Source organism: Chinchilla lanigera, unplaced genomic scaffold, assembly GCF_000276665.1.
Source record: "Chinchilla lanigera isolate Chin_1 unplaced genomic scaffold, ChiLan1.0 scaffold00017, whole genome shotgun sequence".
Lineage (NCBI taxonomy): Eukaryota > Metazoa > Chordata > Mammalia > Rodentia > Chinchillidae > Chinchilla > Chinchilla lanigera.
Genome location: NW_004955418.1, coordinates 29,522,952 through 29,545,405, shown reverse-complemented (window position 1 = coordinate 29,545,405; position 22,454 = coordinate 29,522,952). Strand labels below are relative to the sequence as shown.

Sequence of the window (22,454 nt, the reverse complement as noted above, 5' to 3'; positions counted from 1 at the left end):
CATTCCCACATCGATTATTTTTGGTTTGTTTGCTGGGCTCACACTTTGCCAGCATAGAGGTGTGAACCGACACGGGTGTGAACCCCTCACACACATATCTGTGTCTAGGGAGTGTAGATTCAGTGTAGATTCTAAACCCAGAATTAACAGGCCATGTCCTATGTGTCAAACTTTCAAGAAGTAAAGTGCAATCATACTTAAAACCGCTGCGCCATGTTACACGCCTCCAGGAAGAGCTGAACTTGGGCCTTCCCAGCCCGCATGTCCCACACGAGGCTAAGCACCAGCGTCTCGCTTTGGTGTTCGTCATCTAACGCATCAGGGTCAGACCTTTTCCTTTAGTACCTGGCCACCTTCATCCTCCCGAGTTGCCTGTTAATCTGGTTTTTCTTGACCCACTGGGGCTCTTAATCTTTATATCTTATAAATGTTCACAGGAGTCTGTCCTCATCCAATGAGACAGTTTCAACATCAAATCTACTCTCATTATCAAAATAAACAAAATGTTCCACAGGGAGACCAAGTAGCATGTTCCAATCAGTATCATAAAATAAGAATGTAGCTGGTGTAAAACAAAACCTCGTGCATCTAGCACACAGCTGAACATGGTTCAGAACAGAAAGTGAGTTACAGATTGTTTTATAGCTCTTATTCTCAAGAAAAAGAAAAATATCACCAGGGAAATCAGGGATTCAAAGCTAGAGGCAAAACTGAAGCATGATAAAGCAAATTTAGTTTCTTCTATGGGACTTCCATAAATGGCCACACCAAGGTTTCCATCAGCGCCAAGCAAGGCCATTTCGTTGGCGTCACCCTCTGCCCAGAAGGTCTCTGCTCAGGACCACTCCTGCGTCGGAAACATTTTCCAAACATGCCCAAGTACATGGTTTGGGCAAAGATACAGCTTCTCTGAGACCCTGTTTTAGTACGGTTTTGTTCCACTAACAGACGTGAAGGACTTCGTGCAGAAACGCCAGGCATCTCATTTGCACACATTCCTGAAAGTGTCCTTTTTACACCAAAGGACGACCCTGGCACGAAGGAATGCCCCTAGTTTGGTTTATGCAGCCAGGCTGCCAGTCATGCCAGTTCAGACACACTGTTCTGGCATCTTTCAAGATGTTATTCAGAGAAACTGCAGACTGGAAATCGCTGTAAACCTGTCTTTTGTAAAAGCGATTTACGTGTGTCTCCCAGTTGCAGATACAAAGCAGAGGTTTCCTCCTGAGACCCCGGAGGTGCCTCGTGAAGCTCTTCTCTCAAGAGATAGGGCCCTGACACCAGCCCAGGCCAGGGACGGCAGCTGGTCTTCTGGTCCTCAGCCACCCCAGCAGCAGAGCCCCTCAGTGTGCACTGTGAGGCACAGCCCTGGCAGAGTGGCGTCATCTTTCAAGGCACTGCTGCTTGGGGTGCAGGGGCGCAGCCCCAGATGGCAGAACTAGAGGTGAGACCGTATCAGACAGAAGACATGCAGCACTCAGGCACTTGGAAGGCAACAGCTTTATTTCGTTTCCAAATCACCTCTAGGAGGCCCAGAGTCCATGTCATCTCATGCAGGTCTGTTTCATGGATCTGCACTGGGACGGCCCGAAGGTCAGAGGCGGAAGCTAGAAAGTCTGTGCCAGCGGGATGAAGGATCTGTGCCAGCAGGCTGGGGGATCTGAACTGGAGCCAGGAAGCGACACTCAAGGTAAGGACCAGAGTTCCCCCTAAAAGAACTGCAACCATCCTCAGCGACAATGACGTCCCAAGCTCCTCCGACAATGAGAACAACCGAGTCCCTATCAGGAAAGCCAGCACAACAAGCTTCTCCAGGAGAATCAACAGCACACGCCTTCCCCCTCCAGTTCTGGCTCAAGGTACAACAGCAACTTACATACTATTCGTAAGCAGGAACTACACAGTGAATAATGGGTTAGTTTATAATTGGCTATACATAGGTTTGCCTGCAACTGGCTACATACATTTTGTCATACGTTGTCAGGCAGGAGTGTCAGGCTAGGTTAATTGGAGGGGTCGTTTATCATGAGGCAGGAAGATGGGAGGAGATATCAGAGGCCAGGCAAGTGGACAAGATTTAGTGTGGCCTTGACAGGACTGGCCTGTGTCTCGGGTAGACACTCCTTCAAACAACTTAGAAAAACAAATATGTGCAGGGCACTGTGTAGCTCGCCAGAGAGACCTGAGTCAATTATTTCTGAGCTGCAGCTGTGTGGCCCAGGTCAGCTGAGTCTGACCGCTCAATTAGAAGCTACAGTCTTTAAGAAATATTTACTACAGTTTATTTTCCATTACAAGGACAGGACAGGGCTCTGCTTTTCAGCATCCAGGGTCTGAGGAGCCCGGCGTGTGGGTCTGCAGGCCCAGTGAGAGTGTGAGGTTGGGACACAAGGTCAGGACTCGAGGTCAGGACAGGCTCCAGGGCTGCAGCAGGGACCAGACACAAAGGCAGGAAGCACCCTGAGCAGGGAAGGGGGGCCGCAGAGATGCTTCTGAGAGCCGCCTGCGTGTTCAGACTGCTATAATGTAAAAAGGGGCACTTTTGGGAATGTGTGCAAACGAGATGTCCGGCGTTCCTGCACGAAGTCCTTCAAGTCTGTTAGTGGAAACCGATCTGCACCCCCCCCTCCATGCAGCAGGTGGGGCTGCTAGGCTCCCTCTCCCAACAAATCCCACCTGTTCACTCCACCCACCGGGAAGTCACCTGTTGTAGTCAGGGCTCACAAGGGAATGGATTTAACACAGGACACGTAATATGTAAGACTTTATAATATTCACCCAAAGAGTCAAAGGCAAACAAGTACCGGAGATCTGTCCACATGCTAGAGACCCAAAGAATCCAGCAAGGGCCTGGATCCCACCGTGATGTCCAACACGAGTCCAGCTGTAGGCCCAGAGCCCACAGCAATGTCTCATGCAAGTCTGTTTCAGGGATCTGCACGGGGAAGGCCCAAGGCTAGTGTGGGGGTAAGCTAGAAAGTCTGTGCCAGCAGGCTGAGGAATCTGAATGGCGCCAGGAAGCGATGCTCAAAGTAAGGAGCAGAGCTTCCCCGAAGAGACCTGCAGCCATCCTCAGCGACAGGTCCCAAGCTCCTCCCATGATGAGAACAGCTGAGTTCACATCAGGAGAACCAGCGTGACAAGCTTCTCCAGGAGAATCAACAGCACACACCTTCCCTTCCAGTTCTTTTACGCCGCTGGCAAGTCCTCAGGTGAGCCCTCCACGCCCAGCACCACGCTGACTCAGTTCGGCTGGGTGTCACAAGGTGACCATTATTTAATCCACCACAGTGCCCAGTGCCCGGGCACTGCACACCACAGACGAAGAGAAGTGGGCGCACACCCACCCGAGCACCGTCCCACCTCCATTAGCGCCACGGTGGTTTGGCACTGAGCCTCAGTAAGTAGGGAGTATTTTTAGGCAAAGAACCTCCAGGTTGAACAAGCAGACAGGAGCTCAGCAAGAGGAATTTGCTCTGATTAAATATTTGCTGTTCTGAACTCCACCCCGGCTTTGGAGAAAGCACACAGACTTCACACAGGATTCCTTCCACTCAGCAAGGCTGTGACCTCCGCAGCCTGTCGGGGCACCAGAGGCCACAGCCGGGTCGGCTCATACTCAGGGCCCCTGCTGCATGTGGGGGGCTAGCCCTCTGGCAGCCAAGCTCAGAGCCACAGCCATCAAGGAGGACACAACAGTTCACGGAGAAGCCTCTGACTCCACTGCTCACTCAGGCAAGGTCTCCTCCCTGCTGGGCTCATTTCCTCTTCTGTACCATGAAAACCTCACACAGGTTACCAGAGAATTACGCCAGATAATGTCTATGAAATGCTCAGCACAGCTCCTACCCTCAGGCCTCACTAAGCAAGGGTCCTTCGCCCTGTGCCACGGTCTGCATCCAGAGAGGGAAGCGGGCATGCGGTAGACCACTGCTGGGGGGCACCCGCCTGTGAACACGGGAATGCCAGGCTCTTAGGGCTCAGCAGGTGCTCAGGTCCCACGGGTGAAGGATTTGCTGCAGGTCAACTGTTCAGACCACAAATCCTGCCCTAGCACGTATCTGTAAGAAGTGAATTCCAAAGTACCGCCCTGCCTACCCACTAGGTCTCCAACGACCCAGGCAGCCCCCAGAAGAAAGTGTATCTGAGCTTACGGTCAGGAAAACACTTCCCAAACAGGAATGAAAGCGAATAAGCTTAAGGAAAGACAGCTGGATGAAGACGATCACCCCCTTCTCCCCGAAAGGAGCGACACCGGCAATGTCCCCCAGCCCCAGTCTCGGGCAGATCAGCAGCGAACAGCATGGGGGGGAGCCACAGAAAGCCCTGCACACCCAGCTGAGCACCTGGAGAAACAGCGCAGGCTGAGTGGCACTGCCAGAGAGCACGCAGGAAGACCCGAGAGCGGAGAGGAGATCCGGGGAGCTAAGCATTCTCGCATGCGCTAGATCGGACTTCTAGGTCATAGCAGGACACCCAGCTGCCGAGAAGGCTTGGGCAGCTGGCAGGAGCAGGAAATTATGGAAACTCTGAGGAGACGGGAGCATTCTGTGTCATCATGCGGTGCCAGGGGAGCATTTCCGCAGGTGCCCGCCTGATACCCAGGCCTCTCCGCTCCTCCCAGGCTGGCTGTGTCCTCCTGAAGTTTTCCCGGCTCTGGGACAGCAGTCACCGCAGTGTGCCATCGCAGGGCGTCGGCAAGGCCCTGCTTCCCCAGAGCCCGGTGACCTGACGGCAGGGCCCAGGGAAGACCCTCTGGGGACCCAGGGACCTGGGCTGTCTGGGGACTCACAGTAACAACAACCAGCACTCCCTGCTCTTGTGTTTAGGTGGCTGAATGTTTTTAAGAAAAACGTCTTTGATGTGTCACTATTAATAGCCAAAATCAGGACATGAAAACTCCACAGGGAGCGGTTTCACCTGACCCTGCCACCTCGCAGGATGTTCCCCAGATGGGGTCCGAGGAAGCCGCCCAAAGAGGAGTGGGGGACCCCAGCTCAGCGCACACAGCAGACTCGGGATTCAAGTCATGGAAAGGGCTTCGGGAGGTGCCAGTGTGACAGACCCCAGCTGGAGGAGCTGATGCAGGCTCCTGGGGGAGCCTCACGAAGCAAGCGCCCAGTGGGGAGGGTGGGCCGAGCCGGCCAGGGCCAGAACGTCAGCATCACCTCAGCGCTGGCTTCTGCAGCTGCAGAGGAGGCCGAGGCCGGAGGGTGGTGACAGTGGCTGGGGGGCGGGGGCAGCCTGTTCCTGTCACACTCCTGCCCGGGGGGAGTGGGCTCATCACGGGTGGTCCACGGGGTCCCCTTCGCCTGCAACCCCAAGGGAGCACAGACTGCAGATACGGAAGAAGTGCCCATACCGGGGACAAACGGGCAAGGGGAATCGGGAGGAAGCCCAGGGAAGAAGCAGAGCGACACAGCTGGAGCGAGACAGCAGCAGCAAGGATGGGCCGTGAAGCAAGGGCGGTCCTGCGGGGCCTACACAGCCTGGCCTGCAATCCCGGGCAGGAGGCCGGGCGTGCGGCAGAGGACAGAGGACAGCAAGCAGCCCAGGGCAGGGCGGTGTCACCTCGGACAGGGTGTCCAGGGCAGTCGGCTCTAAGGGGCTGAGAGACGGACAGGGTGGGGGGCTCAAGCCCCACAAAGGAGGCAACCCGGTAAGCTCCCTGGAGAGGGGGACGGAGCGAAGGGGACTCCAGGCAGAGGGGACCATCCCTTCGCCAACTGCACCTGCTGAGTTCTTCAACGTAGGAACCCGGCACACAGTGTGACACGTCACATGTCACATGCAAAGTGACCGTACGCATGACTGTCTTCTGTGTAATCTTTTAAAACCCAGCGGAACCAGAACGGCATGCGTATCCTTTATAGCCAAACACACCACAGGACACGCTCACAGCGATGCACACAGCACAGGGTTTGATCCTCCGCTCATCCCTACCGCTGTGGGCAGCGCAGGGCTGTTCTGCGTTGGGGAGACACAGCAGCGATAAAAGAGGAGCCCGGTCCATGCTCACGAGGAGGGAGCTCTCCAGGGCAACGCCCCCCCCACACACACACACACACTCACTCGCACGTGTGTGTGGTTAATCTGGACTGCTCATGATTTCGCACCCTAGGTGCCAGCCTTCGATGCTTCAAAAGACAGGGCACGCCGGGCGTGGTGGTGCGCGCTATGCCCCGCAGCTCCCAGGGGCCTGGGATTCCCTGAACCCCAGCCCTACCGCCAGGGGCCAGCACAGGCAGGCACCAGCTGGGCTCCCCTCGCTCACCTGTGCCACCCTCACCACGTCCAGGGCACCTTTCGCTTTGCTTTCGCTTGCCTGCTTGCTTTTCGGGCCCTGGGTTTACAGCGCACGGTGTTCACACTTGTCGTGTGGAGGGGGCGTGTGCACCTAACAGCCTCGTGCCTTTTCAGCCCCCTGCGTCCCTCGCTCCCCCGCTTACAAACACCTGTCTCCATGCTGCCTCCCATCTTTTACTTTGCTCCTTATTTATACTTCCGGTTTCCCAGGTAAGAGAGCCCTGCGATGCTTAAGCTCCTGTGTCTGATTCACTCACTTAGCACAGAGAGAAACTTGAGCCCTTCGTAGCACGTGCTTTGCATGCACAAACCCGCGGGTTAGTTTCACCTGTCAATGGTTTTCTGAATGGCACAGGGGCAGCAGGTGCAGCACACCAAGCGCACCGCCGCCTTCCCCTGCTGGCCAGCCCGGCTGGAGGTGCACACAGCGGGACCTGGGGGAGTTCGACCTCCAGCACAGAGGCAGGGCGGGGCGCTGAGCGTCTCACACAGGGCCTGCAGCTCGGCTCGGGTCCCTGCCTGTCCGCCCCCTGCATCCATAACTGAAGTTCTTCTGGAATGCCGCCACACTCGCTTGTCCCGTGTGTCTCCGGGTGCCCGGTACATCCCTGGAGCCCAGCGTGTTCACGCGCGCGCCTAACCAGGGAAAGCGCAGCCCCGCACAAGTCGAGGCTGGCTGGGGAGCTGCATGCACTGCTAAGGCAGAAGGACAAACTAACATTTCAAAGGCAGGCGACAAGGGTGACACCTTCCTAGGAGCTCTGGGATGTCCCTCCACCTCTCCTGTAAGCCCAGCTGCCCCTCGTGGCCGCGTGGAACCGGCTGTAGTGAGTCACACTGGACACCTCCGCATGTCGAGGTTTACAGCAGCAAAGCAGCGTCTCCATTTGTCTTTTCTGGAGGGAGGGCAGGGAGAGACTGCGAGCCTGTGGTGCCCTCAGGGCTCGGGCAGAAAGGCCTCACATGTTACACAAACAGCCTGCGAGCCCGAAAATAACCACAGGCTGATGAAAGCCTGCCGTTGGAAGATAATTTTAGACTGATCTGAGGGCTGCAGACACTGTTTTGCTGAACTTGAAAAACCACCACCCCCAAATACCCAGCCCTTGAGATTTCACTCAACCAGCTGGAGAGGGCAACCAACTCGTCACACCACAAACGTCCCCTCATCTCAGCAGTGTCCCCCCAGGATGGGGGCCGCACGTCCACATCCTCACGTCACCGCAGGGTCAATGCAGGCACCAGGAGTGGAGGGGACTCGAACACACACACACGCACACCAGGCCTCACGCAGCCTGAGACGGGCTTCCAGAAACACTCCGGCCTCCTCTGCTTGCAGAGATCGTGCTCCCGGGACAACTCTCTATGTCCACACTGATTCCCTGCACCCTTGGAGGGTCTGCACTCACTTCAATGGATCAGTGGATAAATGAACAGATACAATTTAAAGCATGCGCTCAAATTCTAGTTTAACCACAGTGACGCAGTGCCCCTGCTCACGCCCGGGAAGGGTCAGAGTGAGGAGTCTCACCACCCAGCCCTGCGGGGATACACGCCAAGACCCCCACGGGCCTGAACCCACAGACAGCACCCAGCTCTGGGTGATCTTTTCCTGTACACACTCGGGAGGGGGTTCAGTTTATAAGGCAGACACAGTAAAAGATTAACACAGACAATAAAACTGGGACACAGGTGTGACGCAAATGACAATGAATGATTAGATTTTTAAAAATTTTTACCCCTGCCGTAAAAAACATGAATCCCCTCAAAGTCTTCCCCCTCGCTTTAAGCACCCTCCTCCCATCGTCCTTGCCCCCTTCTGCAACAGCTCTGGGGTCCTCTTTCCTAGTGTCTTTAGTTGAGCTGTCCGTGCTGCCTCAGTGTCCTGAACCATTCAGAATGTCTCCTTTTCCTGATCACTTTGACGCTGGGGCAGAGCCAGGCGTCTCACAGTGCCTCATCCAGGGGGTGAGCCGTCATGTTTTCTCTGACAGACCATTTCTAATCGATCTGGGACACCAAGGCAGCCACAAAAGACATGAGAGACAACGTCCAGAACCGCTTCGGAAAGTGGCAAGACCACGGATGAGTGTGCTCAAGGTGCAAGGGCGGAGGGCCCCTCGTGCCAGCGTGACTTTTACTGGAGTAACGATTTCATGGGGCGGGGGGAGCCAGGAATCGCACGCAGGACCTCACACTTGCCAGGCAGGCGCTGTGCCGCTGAGCTACGTCCCGGGCCTGGCGTTTTCATTTCTATTTAAACACCCACCGAATTGACTGGTCACACTCTGTACACCTACGTTTCTGCTGTACACATGCGTGAGTTAATTTCTGAGTCAGGCACAGTAAAACAACTAACAGTAACAAAGAATAATAAAATAGGACAATTACAACAATATACTGTGATAAAATTGCCACGGTCACCGTCTAGTACCCTGGGTCCATAAATTCCTACCAGGAGGGTGTCCTGGACATAAATGCCCCAACTCAGCGGCCAGGATGTCCACATGCCACAGGCTGCCCTAGGCTGGCGGCAAATGCGGGCGGATATACAGGGCACAGAGAGGATTCCTGCCTGGGCACCATACCGCAGGCAGTGAACTACCGGAGACGTCTGAACGTCCACTTCTGGGATTTTCCGTTTGTGTTTTAAGACTCTGGCTGACAAAGCAGATCCACGGCAAACAGGCCTGAGGGCTCTCACCGTCCTTACACACACACACACACACACACACAGACTGCCTGCATGCTGCGGGGCCCCTCCTCGCCTCTCCTCGCTCCCCCTGCAGCCAGGCCAATCTGGAGGCTCCCACTCCCATCTGGCGCCCCTCGAAGACCCCGGGCAGGGGGCCCTGAGGGCCGACGAGAGGAAGCTGGATTCTTGCTCCCCCGCTCCTGGAAAGCTCATTACAACTGGACAAGGACCAAGCCTCTCTGCCCTTGGTTCAAACTCCAAACATAAAAAAAGGGGGAAAAAAAACCAGGCGGGGGGCGCTCCGCAGGACAGCCGGTTTCCACAGCTGCCTGCTCCAAACCTTTCCCACACCCTCTGCCTGGGCAGGGAGAGGCCGGGAGGGGAGGAGCAGGCTGGCCACTCCGCTTTCATCCGGAGGCCGCCTGCGTTGCTGCTGGAATTTAGGCCAAAGTTAAAGCTGTTGGGAAACGTGTAGGGACTCACTCCGGCCAACAGGGAGGAAGGATTTAACGGCAGACACTCACTACCAGCTGCCCCAGCAACTCTGAAAGCCCCAGGGGTCGGGGACGGCCTTGGGGCATGGCAGACAAAACCTACCTTGGACCTCAAAAGCTCATGCTGGGTGCCCCTGATGCAGGTCAGGCCCAGCAGAGCAAGGACCTCCAGAGCTGTTCGGGAAGAAAAGCATGCCACCTCCGCAGGGTTAAAAACGAAGCAAAACAAGCAAATCCCCCAGAACCAAGCGGTGAGCAGTGTTTTGTTGTGTTTTTTAATTTGACACTGCTCTAACAAAGAACATCCAGGGCAGCTCTGAGAAGAAAGAGGTCCGCGTGGGCCTCCGTGTGCACCCCAGGGTAAGGACCCACCCAACACTGGAGCTAGACCTGCTCCTGGCCAGGACAGACCACAGGGCGGTCCAGAGACACAAGCACATTTTTCACTGCTGGTGTCTGTTTTGAAAAGATGGTCCCACCAGCACAGCCTGAAGGTGGGGTCCGTTTTCCCAGCAAAGGCACTGGACAAACAGACACTTTGTGGGGCCCTGTTTTCCACCTCCAAGGAATGGTCCTCCCAGAGCGCAGCGCTGCTCCGGACAGGCAGGTGGGAAGACGGCCACGGGGGCCGGCTTCTGTGCCGCCACCCCCAGAAGACCGTGGGGCCGCAGGAAGGCCACGCCTGCTCAGCAGCTTTCTCTGCATTCTGTGAACATCTGGCAGGACACACTGGTCAGATGAGAACGTCCTGGGTTCAAGTCTCCACTGTACCTGGGACTGCAGCCTGGACAGGTCACTGCACTGCCCGGGCCACCAACGCTCACCTGTCCATGACTTAGGACTCTTCTACCTTCCAAACAGTTTGTTCAAATTACATCCTTAGAAAGGATCACTGTTCCTCCGCATAGCACTGAACACTCATGGAACCTGCTGTCACTTTTCACACCTGTGACTGCCCTCCCCCTTGTCTCCTGCAGGGGACCCCGCAGGGGGTGGTGGCTCTGGCGTCCCTGCTCCGGGTGACACTGCAGACCCCTCTCCGCTCTCCAGGTCCCAGGCAGGAGGCAAAGCGGCTCACGACCAGACGGGGTGGCAGACTCTCCGGATGGAGCGAAGACCTGGCCGCTGAGTCGGGCTGAGGAAAGTGGCGTCTCCATCCAGCGCGGTCCCTTCACTGTGTGACCCCAGGCCTGGGCCGTTCGCGACAAGGAAGGCCCGCAGAGCGCAGAGCTCAGGCCAACCCGCAGCAAGGCCCAAGCTGGGCTGGGACCACCGGCACCCCTGGCACACCCCCGGCACCACACTGCTGCAGCTCCTCGGAGGGAACCTCGGAGACGGCCGTGAAGGCCCCACCACAGGGGAAGCAGTGGTCGAGGCCCGGGCAGCAGGCGGGCACACGCACAGGGAGGAGAGCGGCCGGGGCGGAGAAAGCTGGGCTTCACCCGGCTCTGTGACTGTGACGTCCAACCAGGGCAGGGATGCGGGAAGGCACAGCTCCAGGGAACGGCGCAGTGGATCCTTGGGAGGGCGAGTACCGAGGCCACACAGAGCCCGGCAGGCCCACTCCTAGCCACGCAGCCACAGGAAACAAAAACACACCCACGCACAGCCGGCACCGGAGCATTCACAGCAGCACGACCAGTGAGGGCCACAAGGTACAAACAGCCCACTGCCCACTGAATGCTGAGTGGGTCAGCGAGCTAGGGCACGGTCCAGCAGCGGAGTACTATTCAGCCAGGCAAAGGAACGAAATGCTGATGTACACTACAATGTGGGCAGACACTAAGGCACGCCAAGTGAAAGAAGCCAGGGGCAAAGTGCTACTCCCTCTGTTATTCGTTTTCTGTGCCCCCCCCACTGTGTAAACTATAAAGAACACAGATTTGGTTTCACGGTTCTGAAGTCTGGGAAGCAGCAGAGTGTGGGGGCCAGCAGCGGGTGAGAGGAGGGCTTCTTGCCCCATCCAGCTCAGCGCAGGGCGTCACACGCGCCAGCTCGGGTCCCTCTCCCACTGCAGCCCGCCCTCCGACCTCAGCCTCCCTAACTACCTTCCGAGAGCTCCACTCTCAAGCGGAGCCTGAATTTGGGGACTGAGCTTCCAGCCTCGCTCTGGGGCAGAGTCAGGGCAGAGCAGGGCTCGGTCACTTGCGGGTGGTGTCACAGGGGACGAGGAGCTCAGCGGGCTGCTAGGGTGGGGCGGCAGAAATGCTCGGAACCCTGGCTGGGATGCTGGGGTGCAACTGCGGCTGCATGAGAGCAGCGACCGCGTGTGTCCCGGGGCTCACTGCCAGGCCCGGCCACGCTGCTGCAAGTGAAGTGAACGTCTATCGGGGCGGAGTCTGACGCGAGGGCTGTCACGGAGCTTGAAGATAAGGAGCCCCCTGGCCGGCCGCTCCAGCTTCATGGCCCAATCTCCACGTCCCCCAAACCCCACGCAGCACAAGAAGACTGTTCGGACAGAAGAGCAGGGACAGGAGAGGTGGCCGGAGGTGAGCAGTGCCGGCTGGGGGCGAAGTCCAGGCCACAGCTCCAAGGCCGTGCCCCTAACCTCCCCGTCCCCGGGCACCGCCAAGGACAGAGGGGAGTGACGGAGCCACAGGACGGTCGGGCACCGCTACAGGAGGCTGGGACCCAGGCTTGGAGGAGGACAAGCAGGTGACAGAGGGGACCAGCAAGAGGGGAGGCTGGGTGACAGCATCATGCAATCCCAGCCAATCAGAAGGCTGAGGCAGGACGATCGCACGTTTGATGCCAGCCTGGGCAGAAGTGTGGCTTCTGTATTGCCACTACTCAAAGGAAAACTACCCAAACCCACCGCAGGAAATAGTGTGCACAATGAAACAGGTGTCAAAGAGAACGGCAAGATTACATGCGAAGCACGGCACACACACAAAGCGGGCTGCCCTAGAAAAGAGACCGCGGAGCCTCCCCTCGACCCAGGCGGAGCCCGCACGACTTAATGTGAACACAGTCCAGATGCAAGTCCTCTCCACCGCACCCGCACACGTCCCTTCACCAAGCGCAGTGTGGCGCTGTGGACGTGGAGAACCCAAAATGCAGAAAATGCCACCCTCTGCAGCATCTTAGAAAGCCCCACAGCCGTGCCACTTCAGGTCGGGGATGTTCATGGTCCTCCGAGGGGCTGGGCTCAGCGAGCTGTAGGGGCAGGCGCCAGGGCCTCAGGGACTGGATCCTCCTTCTCCAAGGACGGCTGGGTTTTACAGCCCCCACTCTCCAAGAAGCCTGAACCTTCCTTCTCCTCCTGTTCATAGGCCCATGGGGTTTCCCAGCACCAAACCCAGAGGCCACCATCCTTGTCCGAGCATGGCGGTCACGCTTTGTCAGGAGACCTTATTCTCTTGACATCTTCCTTCGTGTTCTACATTCTAAAATGAATATAAAAATTCGGCAAGGTGATGAATGACTGTGATCCCAGCACACGGGAGGCTGAGGCAGGAGGATCATGAGTTCCCAACTCCCCTGGACACCACAGCCTGTCTCACAAAGTGGAGGCAATGTAAGCCCCACAGGCACCCCACAGCCCAGGCGGGCGCCCGCTTAGGTCACAGGGTGAGTGTCAAGGACTGCTCAGGACGACACAGCTCCTGTGTTCTGAGGGGAGCGTGGAGCCTCACGGCCCCAGGCCACAGCTCCAGGGACACTTCCTGCAGAGCAGAGGAGCCAAGCAGTGTCTCCCCGGTCCCCAGAGCTTGAACTCAGGCCAGGACCTGCACCAGCTGACCATGCTGCGGGCCAAAGCTCCCAGCCCACACACCCGAGAGGAGACGCAGCCCTCAGCCTGGACAGGCATGCAGTTCTTCCCAACTCGTCCCCCAGCATTCCAGGCCAGCACAGAGGACCCAGGACCCGCAGCGTGCCTGCCACAAGGGCCCTTTCACGGCCTGCGCCGCCTGCCTGGAGATGAGCTCAGCTCCTCTGCGGCCTGAGGCCGCCCTGGAGGCTTCGAGGGTGGGAAGGGCCAGTCCCTCCCACCGGTCTCTCCAGCAGGAAGCCCAGCCAAGCCAAGTTTAAATAGGTGCATTCAGGACAGGGAGGAGACCACACAAAGGCCCCTGTCAGCCTGCCCCTTCCCTTCCTCTCTGCGCCATCTGCTCTCTGACCCCAGGTCACCCCACACCACCACCGCCACTGTCGGCTCAGTCAGGCTTTCGTCTCTTCCCGGGGCTTTGACACACGCCTGGCCTTGCTCTTTCTCCTCCTCTCCAGGGACAACACATCCAAAAATACAGTGGGTGTTTAAATTCTTAACAATGTGTTGCAGTCAAAGGCACTTGCCTGAACCCTGCTCAGAGTGTCCCCCTCGCTTCAAACACACCATCCCAAGCTCTGCCACCGTCCGCAGCAGCTTTGGGTCCTCACTTCCTGGGGGGTCTTTACTTGTGCTGTCCTGGCTGCCTTGTTGTGCTGAATGGATTCAAAACAGTTTGTTTTTGTGGCCATTTTGCCCTTAGGGGAGACCCAGAACTCACACGTGCCAATCCAGTGAGTTAATGGATGAGAAAGACACGGCATCGGGTTTTTACGAGCTGCCTTTCCGCTGGACGGCACTCGGCAGCAGCATTCACCACACTGCTGATCACACCTGGTAACGACACTTAGGAAAGAGGACACCAGAGCTGCTGCAGAAAGTGGCCGGACAATGGGATGAGCGTGCTCAAACAGGGAGGATTTTGAGGGGACTAATGCCAACGTGACTCTTACTGTAATAATTTATTTTAAATCTGAACGCTCACTGTATATTTTGAGCACCCTCATACAAAGCCCAGGAGCTCAGAACACATTCAGACTGGGTCCGAATCCCAACTCCACCGCTTGGAGGCTGGTGGCCTGGTACAAAGGACTGCAAAGACCTTCGGCTTTCTCCCTGTGCCTACGCTCAGGCGGGCACGGGGTGACGGGGAAGGCACAGCACACAGAGTGAGCCTGGGTGTGGTGTTCACTACACAGCACACATCAGCTCTGAGAACGGCAGCCCTCCGCGCAGCTGCATGGTAATACCCGTCGGCCTCGTCCGTTCTTGGAGCTCTGCCAGCAGCGGAAAGTGGGACACTGGCCGGGCTGTCAGAGACCAGGTGGTGCTCAACTGTCACAGACGTGACGCCCACACCTGCGGCTTCCTCTCTACCTCCCGTCTCAAGTTTCCTGACAAGCTCCCCCAGAGCGACGCTTCAGGCCTGCATGGCTCCAGATTTTGTCTCTACGATCCAAGGCTTAATTCTGCCAGAACCAACAACTTATTAAGAGCAGAGATCAGGACCCTGTACCCACCACAAACCCACAGGGGCCCCAGCCTCTGCTGGCCAAATTCAAGAGGGAATGTGACACTATTAGAACAGCAAAACGCGCAAGTGAGACCCGGCAGAGCTCCAGAAGGGTAGTGCAGGCTGCCCGGTCAGCGCTGCAAGTCCCTCCCGTCTGCCACAACCCGCCAGGCAGAAGCCCGCGGAAGCGCCAAGATGGAGCAGCCTGAGCTCTCAGTGTACTGCTCCGCCCCCACCCCTCCCCACCCACTCCCCACCCCGCGCACAGCGGCTGCTCAAGGCCTCAGCAGACTGGGCCTCTGCCCTACCCAAGCACACGCTGAGCTGCTGCGGGGACGCACACAGCCCTCACCGCGCCTCACTCGCTGCACCCAGAGAATGCAGGTGCCACGGGTCTGCTGGTCCTTTCGGCAGCACGCAAGATGACGCAAGCACAACTATAAGCACTTTACCAGCAAAAGCCTCCCCGGGTCTCCTCTGACTCATGGATCAGTGCTTTTAAAAAATGGTTTGGGCCAGCATGGCTGGCGCCAGAGTGCTTGCCTAACGTGCCTGAGGCCTGGCTTCTGTTTGCAGCATGGCAAAAAAGCAAAACACAAAACAAACACAGTCGTTGTTCTGAAGCAGTTGTGTGCATCCCAATAATCACAGCCTCAGTGCACAGCTGTGAAGGGCAGACGGTGGGTGCAGCTCCCTCCACCTCCTCGCTGGATGCCCAGAGGGATGAGGTGGGGCGGGAGGCTCAAGGAGACACAGATCTGCACAGCCAGACCTTCCGGGGACGAGAGCTGCCCGAGTGTGCTTCTGCTGTCATGTCCCAGCCCAGAAAGGCCAGGCCGCCCACTCCGTGCTGCTCCAGTCACCAAGGGAGGCCAAGGGGACCCACGGGGCTGAGTGAGAGACGCAGAGTTTCAGGGGCAGGCGCGCGGATATGCGCACGCTCAAGCAGGCTGAGGGGTGGAGACGGAAGCAATGTGACCTTGGCATAAAATTTTTTTAAACTAAAGATTTACTTCAAGGTGGAAAAAAAAGGAAAGAAAGCCAATAGCTACAAAGGGGGTACAGGACAGGGAAACACTCGTGCATTCTCGTCTGCAGCTCCTTTTTATTGAGATCCTTGTCCCAAGTAGGCTTCTGGAAACCAGCTGTCTCCCTTGTTGTCTTTGGTGCTTGCTTGGGACTTCTTCCCATCACGTGACCTTTCCTGCTGCTGGTAGAGGCTAGGATTATGGGGGTGGTGCTAAGGATTAAGCAAAGAGGCTTTCCTGGACTGCAGTGCTTGGAACCTCCCTGAGTTTGGATTCCTTGCCTGTGTCTTTCTGATTGCTTGAGTCTAATTTGCAGAAGCAGAGGTCTCCGCCCTTAGTCTCCCCGTTAACCTCTAACAAAGCTCGGTGAGGCCCCACCCCACCCGCTCTTTTCCCTGCCTACAGGACCCTGTCCCTACAGTCTCCCTGTGAGACAGCCATCCAGCTGCTGTTGGGGAAACCAGCAATGACCGATCTGGCTTCTTCGAGCTGAATGGGGTCACAGCTGGGGAGCAGCAGGTGGAAGACTTCAGCAGGGAGGTTCGTGCAACAGGCAGAAGCCTGGCACCTATAATCACTTGGCATTTGGCAGCCTTGAGGCGAGAACAAACAAACTTTACCAAGAGCTTAAAGCACATATGACCAAAGCATGAGCAATACAATGCAAAGGCAGACTGGGGAAGGAGCCACGTCAAACCCTTATTAAGGGGTTAAGCAGCAATTGTAACCAGCTGGCCCTCAGGACTATCAGCAGGAGTCAGTGACTGCAGCCCCTCTGTATGCCCAGCCTGTATCACTGTCACTCTTGCATATCTCTGGCTATGTCCTCCTGTCATGAGGTGCTCAGGACCAACTTAAGGTGAGACCTTTAAGTCCTAATATATCAAGGTCAGCTAAGTCTCCTCAGGCATTTCTGCTGGGGCCACACTCAGACGCTCTTAGCTCATTCAGTTCATCCTCTGTCCGTGCCATCTGCCAGGAAGGGTCACAATCCATGCTGGACCACGTGGCTCTCCTTGGAAGCATGGGAAGGTTTTTCCCTTCAGTGATCTCCTTCTAGCACAATGCACACTGGTCAACTTCTGTCCTTCGGGGGTCCAACCATCTCCCTGCTCAGAAGGTTGGGTGGCTCACCAAAGTTGTAGGCCCTGTGGAAAGGTCCTCTCATGCCCAGGTCCCTGCTGACCTTGGAAGGGCAGGGCAAAAATAGTGGCTGTTCTCTTAGCTGGTTATCTTTTTTAGCTTTGGTCTCTCAAACCTCAGTTCTTGAACATCCAGTAAGAGAAGATCAGTTACATCCTGGTATAGTGGGAGCAGTTAATTTTATGATTTTATAATTTTAGATACTCAGACAACCACCTGTAAACATTTGAAGTAATTTTTCATCACACCTGGTATTTGGTATCTGCCTGCTGACATTTTCATCTCCTTTGTGAATGTGTTCAGAAGGTAGGAGAGGAAGGTGAGGTTATATTACAGGGCTCCTCAAAGACCCCCTAACACCCCCCATAATCTGGCTGGTCAAGAGGTCCACTGAGGGGCAACCGGGAAATTCAGAAGTCCTACATACATCCCTTTAGGTGTACACAGCCTGAGGAGTGGCTGGAACCCATGTCACTGGTCCCTGGAGACCCCCCGGGTCGATGTACAGAGTTGAAAGGCATGCCAGGGCCTACTCTACGTTATTTGCAGGACCACCCACTGGGTCAGAGGCAGCAGACAGGTGAAGGGCCCTGGGGAAGCACATGCACCCCCATTGGTGGCGGGCTGGTCCTGCCCTCCGATCTGCCTCCCAGCCCCCACACCGAGCACCTGCCCAGGAGGGGCCGGCTTACGTGCTCCCGCATGGTCTTGGCCACCGTTGGCGACATCATGAAGCAGCACAGCACGACGACCAGGATGAAGTAGAACGCGTACATGAAGCGGGTGGTGCGTGACTGTCGGATCTTGGGGCAGCAGCCGCAGCACAGGGAGCAGCCCGCCGTCCCGCAGCAGCAGGCCAGCTGTGGAAGGTCAAGAGAGCCTCAGAATGTGACGCCACAGCACAGCCCACGACACACATCTGGCTGCAGCCCAGGCTCCCGGCAGCAGAGCTCAGGAAACCCCAGGGTCCGCAGGAGGACTGGGTTCAGGAGTGAGCTCGGTGACGCGGCACCATTTAAACCACACCTGCATAGGCTCAGAGGGGCTTTAGGGGCTCCTGGATGGCCTCGGCTGCTGCAGGGGGGTCAACCGCATGACCAAGGGCTTGGAGATTTCACACCCCACTTCCAGGGAGGGCACTGGACACTGACTTATGCAGCCCATCATGCCAAGTGGTGGCCTCTCTACTCCCCTGGTCAGAGGGCTCAGGGACAGCCTCCAGCATCAGGAGGGCAGTGTCCCCCAGCCCACGGGAACAGGTGCTCCAGAGCTGGGACCCCTCTGGACTTGGCCTGGGCCTTTCCTCCCCTGGCTGTTCACCTGTGTCCTTTATAATACACCAGCAGGTGTAAGCACACGTTGCTCCCAAGTAATCGGACCCAAGGAAGGGAGATGCTAGCAGGCTGCCACAGAGAACCAGGCTCGCCACTGGCACCTTCGGGGGACAATCTTACATCTGCGCCTCGAACCCAGGTCTGTACCAGCTCTGGGTGGCTACTGCCAGGGTCGAGCTGGGCTGCAGGAGACCCAGCTGGGGTCACATCCTGAACGGCCGCATCACAGGCACAATGCCCCCCTTTGGCAGGCCGGCCTTCCCCCTGCAAGATGCCCACACTCCAGGCACCCTGGGCTCGGCGTGTGGCCCAGCTCTGCCCAGAACTGGCCTGACACCTTTAGGGTAAGTATGGAGGGCGGGGAGATGCCGTGATATACAGGAAAGATACCAGTCACCTCTGGCAGATCAAAGAGGGTGAGGAAGTGGCTGAGGGCTTGAAAAACAAGCAAGGAGGAAGGACAAGAAAAACAGGAAGTCAAGCGCCAGACCAGGGCCTTGGAAACCGAGGCCTGAGAGCAGCTGCGTGGAGCCCAGGGGCCCCTGGGGTGCGAAAGCTCCACCAGCCACCTGCAGGACACGGGAGAGCGGCCACTGCCTCCGCCTCCGCCTGAGGGTGATGAGTGGCAGGGACGGGTACGGCGCGGCCCAAGGCCACTCACCCCACAGGACCTGCACGTGGCGAGCCAGGTCTTTCCCAAAGCACAAGCTGCAAAGAGGGCACAGGTTTAAGCTCAGCAGCCTGGCTCTGCGCCTCCTGCCTATGGGCACAAGCGAGGTCTGTACCCTCCCGAGACGGAGAGATGGAGGGGCAGGGGAGGGGGACAGGAAGAATTGGGTGTGCACGCCCCACAATGCATGTGACCACTACACACACCGCACCATGCACTCATAAGAACAAAAACTAGAAAACAAGACTCGGTCTCATTTGCATAGTCAGGGCGGTACCAAGGCCCACGTTAGCCTCTGGGAGGCCGGCTCTGGGGGCGGCGGAAACCCTCCTCAGATGGCCGGGTAAGCAAGGATTCCACTAATGCGGCCAGGTAAGCCGCAGGCTCCCGCCAGATCTGCAGGTCCCGACACAGCACCAGGCCAACAGTCAGGCTTCGTAACGACTGGCAGCCAGCTGGGGCTTGGCAAGGCGTCCACACAGCACATCGCCGACGACGACAGGGCAGGTCACAGGTGCGCAGGAGACACAGGTGCACCAGCGTCAGGGCAGGGTGAAACCCGCATGGCTCCCGAGGTGTGCCGAGGCGCACTCCGCACTTCACACCGTATCTCCCAATCTGTCTTCCTCAAAGAGCCTCCTGGACTCACCAGCCTGGGCTGCCGCTCTGAGGGAGAAGTTGCTGCACGTGGGCCGGCAGATCCACACGCACACAGGTGGGATCCGAACGCGACTGCCTGTGTGCTGGGGGTCGCTGGTTTGCTTGTTTCTGGAACTGGGCACAGAACCCAGGGCTTCTGCACTGAACTCCACCCCCAGCCCCCACCGCCTTTTGAGACAGGGCCTTGCTAAGTCACAAAGTTGTCGAGGTTAGGCTCAACCTTGTGATCCTCCTGCCTCAGCCTCCCAGACAGCTGGGGTTACAAGACTACATGTATTTTTACTGGGCTTCTTTACAATCATTCATCTGTATTTTCAACCTCTGATTTTATTGGTCTCTTTCCTCTCATGTACCCAAACGTTTTTCTGTCTCTCTCTCTCCCTCCCTCCTTCCATCCCCACGCCACACACACACACCCAGCTGGCTTGACTGTCCGGGCCCCATCTCCCTCCTTCTCCACTCACCAAGAGCTCCTCCCTCCTGCTGTTTACACCATGTGATTGGACACAACCTGCCTCACTGTATCTCTATCTCTCTCTTTTATTTTTTTGGTTTTTTTGAGACAAAGTCTCACTATATAGTCCAGGCTGAGCCTGAACTCACTATCTATCCCCAGCCTGGCTTTAAACTTGCGGTGATCCTCCTGCCTCAGCCTCCCAAGTTCTCGGATTAGGCACCAGGCCCAGCAACCTCCCTGTATTTCACATTCAAATGCCACAAACAAAACGCTCATCTTACTTGGGAAAAGAAACCTTTGGAAGCAGACGGCTGTGGTCTGCATCTCAGGCGACCCTCAGGGGCCCACGGGGAAAAGGCGCGGCCAGAGCATGGCACCACCGCGAGGCACTGGAGAGGTCTGCGGGCCAGGGAGGGTATGGGGACCCCATGCCCAAAGCGGCAGGGCCAACCCATCTTGTGCCGGTCCCTCCACAACCGTGAGCCAGACAAATCTCTTCTTGCAGCTGACAACCCCACTGCTCACAAGTGAACACCAGTGCCACCTGCAGAACTCTCCCTGCAGGACCGAGAGCTCTGGCGTCACTCAAAGGCAAACAGCACCAAGGGCTGTGATCACAGAAAATGGAAAAGCAAGGGCATACCCTGTTCTCCGCCATAGAAGCTGCACGTCACTGCGTGGACCAGGGTTTTCAAACTGTACTTTGTTCTTTTACTCTGCATTTAAAAAACATCCACGGTGGCCCAGAGCATGGCTTGGGGTACAGCACTTGTCTAGCACATGAGGGACAGCGGGTTCTTAGCTACTTTTCTCACTTCTGAGGCAAAATACCCAAGTTAAGGGAAGAAAAGTTTATCTAGCTCACAGTTTGTGGAGGTTTCAGTCCATACTCAGCTGGCTCCAAGGCAGAGTGACATGGCAGAGGGCAACAGTTCATGGTGGGCAGAAAACAGCAAAGCAACAAGGGGCCCTAACAGCACTTTTCTAACCCTTTTATACTCTATCTAGGCTACCGGGATTGGGGCAGTGCCAAACCAGTCAGTGGACCAGTTTAGTAATCACACTGCCTTAATCCTAGCATCGCATCATGAATCAGTCACACACTCTGGATCCAGCCACCTCTGGAAAAGCCCCACCTGTGATGGCATGCTAGACACAGCCATAGCAGGTCCTAACAGCACCACAAGGAGTAAAGATGCTTCAAAATGTATGTGCACGTAGAAGTGCTCAGGTGTACACAGATGCACCTTTCAAATACTGTAATTCATGGTGGCCTTTCCCTATTAGTCCAAATGCTACTCTTCAAAGCAAATGATACCAGTAACCAAGAGAACAAACAGACTATCTGAAGCTAAAAACTGACACACAGATATAGATACAGGTTAAGATACAGATATACAGATATACTGGGCAGAAATTCAAAACAGCATTCACTCATGAAAAAGTATTCATGTGAGCACTGCAGAGTTTGCAGAGCCCTCCTCACTGACCAGTTGCTTCTGGAAGAGCAGAACTTAGAACAAAGTGGGGTCCCATCTGCGCTGGCCATGGACAGCCTTCTCACCCTGGGACGGTCCCACACAGGGTGGAGGGATACCTGATGGTTGATACACCCTGGAGACTGGCAGAGCTGCTCCTGGGTATGTCTGGGGTCATGGAGCCACAGCCTGGGGTCTCTGTCAGGGCCCTGGTGCCGTCCCCCCAGCTCTGTCCCCACTGTGCTCCCCCATGAGCTCAGCAGCTCTGCTCCTCCATGCCCTTCCGCATGACGGCTCTGTCTGGGAGCCAGCAGTGAGCCGCAGGCAAGCTCTCCGGGGGCTGGGATCGAGTCCAGCAATAGGAGCATCAGCTAGGACTAGCACCCTGAGCCTCCCCTGCAGAAGGAGCAGGGCCGGCTGCTGGCTGGCCGAGCCCCCACCAGCGTCCCAGGAACACAGAGCCTCTGCTGAACAGCTCAGGCCTCGAACACAAGCTTGGGTTCATCAGACGCCACGACATATCCCGCTGGTGGGGAGCTGAAACCAGAAGGCACCTCTGGGGGCAGAGTACATGGGAGAGATCGGTGCTGTACCTCCTCAGTTCTGCCATGAACCCCAAAATGCTCTTACAAATCAAGCCCTTTGTTTTGGTTTGGCTTGGCGTTTTTGTTTTCAGAGACAGGGTGTCACTGAGTTGGCCAGGCTGGTCTCAAATGTGCAGTCATGCTACTTCAGCCTCCCAGAGTGCTGCGATTACAGATGCGCAGGCCACACCCAGCACAGAACACAAAATCAGTAACAATAAAGAAACGAAACACTGCCTGCCCATCCCGGACTCAACAAATGTGTGCCGAATGAATAACGCACAAAATCAGTAACAATAAAGAAACAAAACACTGCCTGCCCA

At 56.6% G+C, this 22,454-nt stretch overlaps 1 protein-coding gene across 1 annotated transcript in view; it reads right to left on the bottom strand.

Annotated features, from left to right (window-relative positions):
* Serinc5 (serine incorporator 5) overlaps nucleotides 1–22,454 on the bottom strand; it is a gene marked incomplete in the record, with an annotated part of 71,405 nt that overhangs the window by 28,561 nt on the left and 20,390 nt on the right. The window contains 1 exon segment of the mRNA XM_013513014.1: nucleotides 17,641–17,808. Within this exon segment, the coding sequence (XP_013368468.1) occupies nucleotides 17,641–17,808 (168 nt within the window).